The sequence below is a fragment of the Ambystoma mexicanum genome, chromosome 8, assembly GCF_040938575.1.
Source record: "Ambystoma mexicanum isolate Mex_15411 chromosome 8, UKY_AmexF1_1, whole genome shotgun sequence".
Taxonomy (NCBI): Eukaryota; Metazoa; Chordata; class Amphibia; order Caudata; family Ambystomatidae; genus Ambystoma; species Ambystoma mexicanum.
This window is the reverse complement of record NC_090929.1, coordinates 1,704,819,814-1,704,830,075: the sequence shown is the minus strand read 5'-3', so window position 1 is coordinate 1,704,830,075 and position 10,262 is coordinate 1,704,819,814. Positions and strand designations below refer to the sequence as shown.

General features: G+C 45.8%; 1 protein-coding gene across 1 annotated transcript; it reads right to left on the bottom strand.

Moving 5' to 3' along the window:
- Positions 1-7,410: 7,410 nt before the first annotated feature.
- On the bottom strand, positions 7,411-8,343 carry LOC138473475 (uncharacterized). Its single transcript, XM_069612120.1, has one exon. It carries the CDS (start codon positions 8,341-8,343, stop codon positions 7,411-7,413), a length of 933 nt encoding a protein of 310 aa, XP_069468221.1.
- Positions 8,344-10,262: the final 1,919 nt, after the last annotated feature.

Below are 10,262 nucleotides of genomic sequence, written 5' to 3'. Positions count from 1 at the left end.
CTTGATTTCTGTTGAAAAGTCAATACTGAAGTTAAAATTGGATTCTTTACCAGAAAATGCCAGCAAACCAACATTGCCTAGACAAGAAGTTACTGTACTTGTAATTCCTGATACTTTGGAAGACCCAAAAACAGTGACGACTGTTATTCCAGTTAAGACAAATGTAAGAAACGGGCAGGCAACCCTTCCCAATTATCAGGAGACAAAGAGGAAGGCTTTGCATATTCCCTCCGATTTACCTACATTGGGGGACCAACCACTGGGATCCGATCAGCCTTTGAAGTCCATACTGCGGCCTAATAGTGCTAATTTGTCAAGAAAACAAAGAAAACAAGCTGCACGGAGAAAAAGGCGTTCTGCTCAGACAATAGGTACTCCTACACATTGGCTGATTGAGGAGGGTCCCCAATCCTCCACTCCTTCGGTACCAGCTATAAATAGTTCCACTTCAGATTCAGAGATATGGGGGGGCGCCGCCTACCACTTTTGATATCCATACAACTTTAAGTGCTGTTACAGGCGCAACTACTCCTCAGTCACTGAGTCTAACGCCTGTAAGTTTGGATCCAAAGTCTTTAACTATTTCGCCAGTACAGGGATCAAAAGGTACTTGTCGACTAAATCGACCTCTTTTGCTGGCTTTATTTAACAAAATACCTCTCTTAGAATCTTAAATTCCAATGACTTTGACGTCATAGAACCCCTTCGTACTGCTGGGTCTTATACTACTAAGTTGCATTGCTGCCTACCTGAAACTATATCTCTAATTAGACTGCATAAAGACTCATTAGAACACCTGGGCTACGTGCTGGACATACCATTCATGGAAGAAGAGATAAAAGACGGTTGCACCAAATGTAACTGTGCCAGGCAGCACAGCAAGAAGTTGGTATCCCAGAAACCTTGCTTGCTAAATCCAAGATGCACTGCACTGATTGCACAGGGGCGGGAATGGTTGAAGGCCATGATTGCGTTGAAAACTGGCTCAGATTGAAATTGGGCTGTTGCCAGTTGGAATACCAGAGGCTTTAGCCATTGGCTAAATGGAGGTACTTTTTCAGAATTCCTGGCGATTCAGGATGTGTTCATGTTACAGGAGACGTGGTGTACTTTTGATGTTGAGTTCGATGGTTTTACCACTTTTCAGGTTGCAGCTATCAAACAGAATCGGGGTCGCCCGAGTGGTGGCTTACTGATTGGTGCTAGAACCTCGCTAAACCCAAGATTGGTATACCAAGCATCTCCTGGAGGTAGTATACTGGCAGTACAAGTTTCTCCTCTTGGGGGGTTCGGCAACTATCAGGATATTCTAATAATTTGTGTTTATGATCCCCCTGGGGAAGCCTGCACAGAGCAAATCATTGACCAATTGGACACCATTTATTCTACTTGGCAAGGTTGTTCTTATGATCAAGCAGTTATTGTTGGTGGTGATTGGAACGCAAAACTGGTTGATGAGGGTGGGTGTGGGAGCTATCAACACGTCTCAGATTACTGTAGTATTCCAAATAAAAAATCTAATAGCAAGGGGAAGGCGTGGTTAGACTTGCTTAAGGAGTGCTCCTGTACGGTTCTAAATGGGGGTACAGAGGGTGACTACCCTGGACAGAAAACCTGGGTCTCTGGCTCTAAGTAGGCCATCCTAGACTACATGCCATCTCTGACTCCCTATTGGAGCATGTTCTACGATTGCAGATGGTATCGCACTCTCATAGTGACCACTCCTTAGCTGTATTAGTTATGACTGGCGCAGCTGGACAGGAGGAGCAGTGTCCCTGCAGTAATGTGGTTGTCAATCGGGCGGGGAACAGGATCCGTTGGTCTGAAAAGAATATTGAGAGGCTGAATACATTTGCTTTTCCCATGCACTGCTGTATAAAGCAGCTTCTTTGGGGTAAAAACCCTGAGGCCATTGAAGAATGGATAGGGGGACTGATCCGGATGGTTGCCGGGGGGAAAACAGCATCTAAGATAAATTGGGGGAGTAAGAGTAGAATGACATTTGATATAAACATCCGGGATTTCAAACGTCAATTGAGACGTGAACTTAGGGCCTGCAGAGGGGCAGGTTATCTCTTGGTAATCCCTCACGAGATAGCTGTTCGTATAAAAAAATGTAAACGACAGTACCATACCTGGCTCTATCACTACCGAAAACTACAACAAAGAGGGAGATGGGAAAAATGTATCCAGATCCTTGGCAGTAGAGATACTCGTAAAATTTGGCAAACATTGGCCGAGAGTGGAGGTGATCTGTCAAAGAAAATAATAAATCCAATCTCCTCTGATCAGTGGGTACATGTTAAGAGTAAGTTTTATAATTCTAACATCTACTCTCATCGCAACACGGGATATGCAGAACCTTGGCGACTCCCTATGAATTTTAGAAGTATGAAACAAGTCATCTTAAATTCTAAGAGATCTAATGCACCTGGTCCAAATGGCCTAGCAAACTCTGTCTTGAAAAAAGATCCAGAAAATTGGGCTCAGATTCTCCTAACTCTCTTTTCCTGGGTCTGTCTCTCTTGCACCGTGCCGAAAACATGGCAAAAGTCGGTGTTGATCCCAGGTTCACAAGAAGGGTGACTGTAGGGAGGTAACCAATTACCGACTTCTGTCCATGTTGGATGCTACGGGCAAGGTTTTTGCGACACTGGTGCTTAGAGAGCTGGAGTCCTGGATAGTTGCTGAGCAAGTTCTCCATCATGCCCAGATAGGATTTAAACCAGGAACCAGCACCACTCATAACATCAGAGTGCTAGATTCATTGATTAATACCACAATGAGCAACTAAGATTCTACTCTATGTATGCTATTTGTTGATTTTACTAGCGTGTTTGACCAGGTCATAAGAGAGAAACTTTGGTCCAAGTTGAGTAGCCTTAATTGTCCCGACTGGTTAGTTCAGATCTTAAAAGCACTACAGAGTGAAAACAGCACCAAGGTAAGACTCAACAATGAAGGTGAAGTGACTGAACCTATTACTATTAATATGGGAGTAAAGCAGGGGTGTGTAGTTGCGCCTACGTTGGATAATCTTTACATCTCTGACTTACTCCTACGTATGGGATTAAGATCAAACTGCCCCCCCTAGGCTGGGGCCAATTCCAATGGTAGGTATGCTCTATGCAGATGACCTGATACTGTTCGACAGAACAATGTTGGGCATCAAGAGCTTGCTAGAGGAACTTGCACAGTATTCCTCTGAGCTGGGCTTGGCCATCAATTTGAGGAAGACTTAGGTAATACGGATCAGCAGTAAGGGCTCCATCCGGCTGGGTATTGAATCTAGCTTGGGCCTGATCGAGTTTGCTGATTCCTACCCTTTTTTGGGCTTGGAGTTTGATACAACCCCTAATTACAATAGGATAATAGCATGTAAAAAAAGATGAGCCAAAACATTAACACTACAGGCTTGCAAATTCTCAAGAGGGAATGCAGGCTTTAGCTTGGCAGGCACTATAAAGTAATAACAGCAGTGCTTTGTCCCAGCTATACTCTATGGCCTAGAAGCGTTAGCAATGCAGGACTTAAACTGGCTCAATATCCTAGAAGGTCAATATTGGCGAGCAGTGCTAGGACTGGGTCCATCATGCTCCATGCAATATCTGAGACTAGAGCTAGGTCTAACTTCTTTGAGAGGTATGGCTTTGCGTGCCAGGGGAGTTTTCTATTTAAAATCTGTTTCTGCACGGAAATGTAAACTGCTTGCGATAGTGGGAAATAACTATGATGTCGAGAAGGTTAAGCGGGGTGATAACTTCAAAACATTGAATGAATCATTTTCCTTGAGATTGGTTGGATTCACGCAGAAAAGAAAATGCGACCATTTATTCATTTGAAAAAATCTTTTATGGGTAAACTAAATCACTGGGACTGATGTGAAAACTACTCTCAACTTGAAAGATTGAAAGGATATGATGCTGTGGTTAATGTAATACACAGGTACAGGAGAACGCAGCCTTATCTATTACTATGCCCTGATCCGGCAGTAAGAGATTTCCTGCTAAGGCTTCGAACAAACCAACTTCAGGTCCTCGCTATTACGGGTGTCCAACAGGGCTTAGCTTTCAATGATAGGACCTGTCATATTTGTAAGAACCCAAGCACCCTAGAAACTGCCAGACATGTTCTTACCTCTTGCCCCAAATTGGGTCCACTATACATGAATTTGTTGAGAAGACTGGTCCATAGTTATGACAGTATCGTTGGAGATTCCTTTTGGCTCTACTGTCTCAACTCATACACAATATCTTCCCAACTTGCCCTGCTCAGAGTGTGGATTCAGGTTAGAAAATTATTGCCACAAACTTAACTTAGTTTTGCTGAATCAATTATACCTGTTCTACTGTTTTACTGTTGTTGAAATTGATTTACATGGGATGCACTGATAATGTTTTTAGATATGTGTACACCAGTGTAATTGTATCAGAGGTACTAGAGATTTCTATTTTATATATGCAATTTTTTACAGTGTGAAGAACCATGAAGTTTTGTACTTTTGTAATTTTGTATAATTATGAAAGATGTGTTTTATTGTTCTGTTTTAATATCTTTTCTGAAACATTGTAATGCTTTGTATAAAGTTCTAATATTTGGACTAAATCACAATAAATTATTATTATTATTATTGAGCATGTGGATCCAAAGCATATATCAGGCTGCCGAAGAACTGGGGAGGCATATGTACACTGGTGAATGTCCATGTTCCAGCATTAGTGATTCCAAAACGTGACCTGAATATTGACAGTTTCCCGAAAGCCGAAGCTCACCTGAGGAAAAAGAGATCTGTGGAACTGATGAGCCGAGTGAAGAGAGAGAATTACCTTTCTGCCAAATCAGAAGAAGCTTTTTATGCAATCCCGTATGAACATAGGCTGTTCAGCTTGACCTCATCAGTGTTCATGACAATCCTGATGCCAAGAGTTCAGGTGGGAGCAAATACTAAATAGTTGCAGATAACCAGATGGGATTTACTGCAGACCATCAACACAACCATAAAAGGATTCAATGCAATCAAGGAAGAATTAAGGGCAATTCGACTTATGAATCTCCAGAACAGATATGTCCTTGACGTGATCACAGCTATGGATGGAGGTGTTTGTGCAAAAATCTGAGAATCATGTTGCACATTCATACCGTCACACGATGAGGAAAATGGAAGCTTAACAGAAGCCATAGGTATGCTGACGAAACTACAGAATCAAATGTTTGATGAAACTGACGAAGTGGATGACGACAGTTGGTTTGCATCACTATTTTCATGGGTTCCACAATGGATGGCAGATGCATTCAAATTCCTAGGAGCCCTACAAGTGATGATATTACTCGGATTCTGTGTTATCAAGATAATAATCTCTCAGTGCCAGAAAGCTGAGAAAAAGACCACAGGGATGAACATCATGATTGATGCCGAACCAGGATTGAAACCCAAGGACCTGACTGATGAAGAAATAAGAGACTTTGTGAAAGTCAGCATTTATGCACCAGAAGGATCAAAGTTTCGATATCCAAGGAAACATAGAAATTATGTGGGAAAATGGATCTATTGTAACCCAAGTGGACAATGTCAACTAATGACTTGGAACAAAGATGAGCATGTGAGAACAGCAGGAAGCTTGAAGGGAGTCATAAAGATATGGACCCCAAAGATATATTTCTTCATATCTCTATGTGTGGATCCAGAGGATGAAGTAAACCTGGATCCAAAGGATGAAGTAAAGGTGGATACCAAGGAAGAAGTGAAAGTGCTTGATGAATCGCCCAGAGGGGGGAGTGTAGAGGAGGTTCCAAGCTGGATTCACACTCCATCAGCCCATTTTGAAGTACCAGGAACATTCACGCCAAAATATGTGATGTATGATGATGTATATAAACCAGCAGAGAGCTGAAGTTGGGCTCTGTCCAGTACCTATCAGAAGAACAGCACATGTTGAAGTACTGACACCTAAGAAAACCTGGACAGTAAGGTACCCATTGAGAAAACCATATCAACAAATGAGACAGAATGACGATTGTCTGAATGCAATCCCTGAAGAAACTAAAAAGATTCTGAAGGAAGACGAATGGTGACGCCACAAGAACTGGACTGACTCACATATAGAAGATATAATGACCTGAGAATGATGAAAAGAGACGAAACACTATGGATAAGTGACATCCTGAGCCTAAATTGAAATAATCGATGTCAAAGATGTCAGAAATGATGCCACATGTGTGATGAAGATATTCAGTTAGTTTAAACGTGTACATATGCAAGGAACCGCAAGAAGCAAGAATTTGTGAGGCTTGCTTATGCTTAGTAGCAAGATAGATTGCGGCAAGCGCCACCTATACATATCTACCTCAAAAGGAGCACTTTATATAAGTATACTTCCACTATGCACAAGAGCAGAATCGACTAAGGGTTACTAAAGGTCTCAAGAGGAGAGCTTTGCAGCAAACAAATCGAGAATTAAAGAGGAGAGAAAATAAGACAAAGGCAAATTGTGCCAAGGAGCCAAGGTCATGTCGGCTGAAATAGACCAACAGTGGATACAATTTATGAAAAGAAGAACAGAGTATCCTGTGGAGAAACGTCAAGATAAGCCACAGATGGCTGGCAGAATTCAATCAAATACACAAATTGCATGAAGTATAAGACGATTTCCCGGTGTCGGAATCACGTGACCAGACGAGCGAGAAGGGATGAAACTTTCACACCCAGGCATGGACTTGTGCCATGCACAGATGTCTTAACTTTTCCAGACCAAGAAGCAGTCTCGAGGGCAACCACAAAGAAATAATTGACACATGGCCACTGAGGTGATAATTAATTGTAGCAATAATTGGAGGGAAGCTGGGGCTGCAGACAAACTCTCTGCACCTGGCCGGCAATTCTGCACGCTGCTAAGCAAGTGGAAATGTATGAGTGGGGTTGATGCCAACCCAATCATAGTGGACCAAGTAATCTAGGGTCCTATAGTTAGTAGAACCAATGAGAAATCGTACTTTTAGTGATGTTTACAGTAGCCATTTTGAAGGAAGGGCTTAGACATTGTTTATCCAATCCCCTCACTTCGTTACCATATACAGATATAGTACCTGTATGAAAGTTACCTTCCTAGAACCAATCGAATTGGATGCCAAATTTTAAGTGTTACACGTCAGTGATGACGAGTTTTTGGTATTAATGATGTGTTTTTTCTTAAATTAATTGAAGCAAGAAGGAAGATCGAGCGATTGCTTATATTCATGAACTCCCTGTTTTTTGTACTTGTCATTAAATGGACTCCCTTTGCCAAACTATTGAGTTGTCATTATTGATTTCATGCGAGAGTATTAATCTGCATCCCCATCCATCTTAAGGGTGCTGCTGCCCATCTTAAAGTGCTGTTGGGAAACCCCCAGCTCTATGGGTTGGCTGGGGTCCTACAGCACACAGGTATCAGCTGAGGGCATAGTAGCACTGGCGTTAGGCATACAGGTATCAGCTGAGGGAAAAGTAGTATTGACTTTAGGCATAAAGGTATTAACTGAAGGCATAGTAGCATTGGCTTTAGGCGTACAGGCATCAACTGAGGGCATAGTAGCATTGGCTTTAGGCATACAGGCATCAGCTGAGGGCATAGTAGCATTGACTTTAGGCATACAGGCATCAGCTGAGGGCATAGTAGGATTGACCTTAGGTATACAGGCATCAGCTGAGGGCATAGTAGGATTGACCTTAGGTATACAGGCATCAGCTGAGGGCATAGTAGCATTGACTTTGGGCGTACAGGTATCAGCTGAGGGCATAGTAGCATTGACTTTGGGCGTACAGGTATCAGCTGAGGGCATAGTAGCATTGACTTTGGGCGTACAGGTATCAGCTGAGGGCATAGTAGCATTGACTTTGGGCATACAGGTATCAGCTGAGGGCATAGTAGGATTGACCTTAGGTATACAGGCATCAGCTGAGGGCATAGTAGCATTGACTTTGGGCGTACAGGTATCAGCTGAGGGCATAGTAGCATTGACTTTGGGCGTACAGGTATCAGCTGAGGGCATAGTAGCATTGACTTTGGGCATACAGGTATCAGCTGAGGGCATAGTAGGATTGACCTTAGGTATACAGGTATCAGCTGAGGGCATAGTAGCATTGACTTTGGGCATACAGGTATCAGCTGAGGGCATAGTAGCATTGACTTTGGGCATACAGGTATCAGCTGAGGGCATAGTAGCATTGACTTTAGGCATACAGGTATCAGCTGAGGGTATAGTAGCATTGACTTTAGGCATACATGTATCAGCTGAGGGCATAGTAGCATTCACTTTAGGCATACAGGTAACAACTCTGGGCAAAGCATCTATGAAATTGGACATGCCGTCATTATCATTAAGAAGACCTGCACTGGTGGGCTCAGACACACGTGTGTGAGTGAGTAAAGCAGTTTGAGTATTTTGTAGAGGCTATGCATTGTTCAGGGGCACACTTCTGCCTTTAATATGACTCAGTATATGTCTTGTGTGATGCATGGAAGATCTAGAGTCAATCCACTCATTACGTAGGCAGGCTCTCATAGGTCTGCTATGGAGCATGCTCCTAGTTGAGAGGCGAATAATTCTTGAAGCTAGGATACATGGTGGTGCTGCTGGTGAGCTACTCGATGAGTCCCGAATAAGGTGGAGAAGCGGGTTGGGGTTGTGTGGCGGCAGGATGTTTGTGCGAGGGACAGTGGAGTGAGCGGGTTGGGGTTGTGTGGCGGCAGGATGTTTGTGCGAGGGACAGTGGAGTGAGCGGGTTGGGGTTGTGTGGCGGCAGGATGTTTGTGCGAGGGACAATGGAGTGAGCGGGTTGGGGTTGTGTGGCGGCAGGATGTTTGTGCGAGGGACAGTGGAGTGAGCGGGTTGGGGTTGTGTGGCGGCAGGATGTTTGTGCGAGGGACAGTGGAGTGAGCGGGTTGGGGTTGTGTGGCGGCAGGATGTTTGTGCGAGGGACAATGGAGTGAGCGGGTTGGGGTTGTGTGGCGGCAGGATGTTTGTGCGAGGGACAGTGGAGTGAGCGGGTTGGGGTTGTGTGGCGGCAGGATGTTTGTGCGAGGGACAGTGGAGTGAGCGGGTTGGGGTTGTGTGGCGGCAGGATGTTTGTGCGAGGGACAGTGGAGTGAGCGGGTTGGGGTTGTGTGGCGGCAGGATGTTTGTGCGAGGGACAGTGGAGTGAGCGGGTTGGGGTTGTGTGGCGGCAGGGTGTTTGTGCGAGGGACAGTGGAGTGAGCGGGTTGGGGTTGTGTGGCGGCAGGATGTTTGTGCGAGGGACAATGGAGTGAGCGGGTTGGGGTTGTGTGGCGGCAGGATTTTTGTGCGAGGGACAGTGGAGTGAGCGGGTTGGGGTTGTGTGGTGGCAGGATGTTTGTGCGAGGGACAGTGGAGTGAGCGGGTTGGGGTTGTGTGGCGGCAGGATGTTTGTGCGAGGGACAGTGGAGTGAGCGGGTTGGGGTTGTGTGGCGGCAGGATGTTTGTGCGAGGGACAGTGGAGTGGCGGCAGGATGTTTGTGCGAGGAACAGTGGAGTGAGCGGGTTGGGGTTGTGTGGCGGCAGGATGTTTGTGCGAGGGACAGTGGAGTGAGCGGGTTGGGGTTGTGTGGCGGCAGGATGTTTGTGCGAGGGACAGTGGAGTGAGCGGTTTGGGGTTGTGTGGCGGCAGGATGTTTGTGCGAGGGACAGTGGAGTGAGCGGGTTGGGGTTGTGTGGCGGCAGGATGTTTGTGCGAGGGACAGTGGAGTGAGCGGGTTGGGGTTGTGTGGCGGCAGGATGTTTGTGCGAGGGACAGTGGAGTGAGCGGGTTGGGGTTGTGTGGCGGCAGGATGTTTGTGCGAGGGACAGTGGAGTGAGCGGGTTGGGGTTGTGTGGCGGCAGGGTGTTTGTGCGAGGGACAGTGGAGTGAGCGGGTTGGGGTTGTGTGGCGGCAGGGTGTTTGTGCGAGGGACAGTGGAGTGAGCGGGTTGGGGTTGTGTGGCGGCAGGATGTTTGTGCGAGGGACAATGGAGTGAGCGGGTTGGGGTTGTGTGGCGGCAGGATTTTTGTGCGAGGGACAGTGGAGTGAGCGGGTTGGGGTTGTGTGGCGGCAGGATGTTTGTGCGAGGGACAGTGGAGTGAGCGGGTTGGGGTTGTGTGGCGGCAGGATGTTTGTGCGAGGGACAGTGGAGTGAGCGGGTTGGGGTTGTGTGGCGGCAGGATGTTTGTGCGAGGGACAGTGGAGTGAGCGGGTTGGGGTTGTGTGGCGGCAGGATGTTTGTGCGAGG

Excerpts from the sequence above, each read along its gene's own strand:
- LOC138473475 (XM_069612120.1), bottom strand. The coding sequence starts at position 8,343 with ATGTCCAATTTCATAGATGCTTTGCCCAGAGTTGTTACCTGTATGCCT.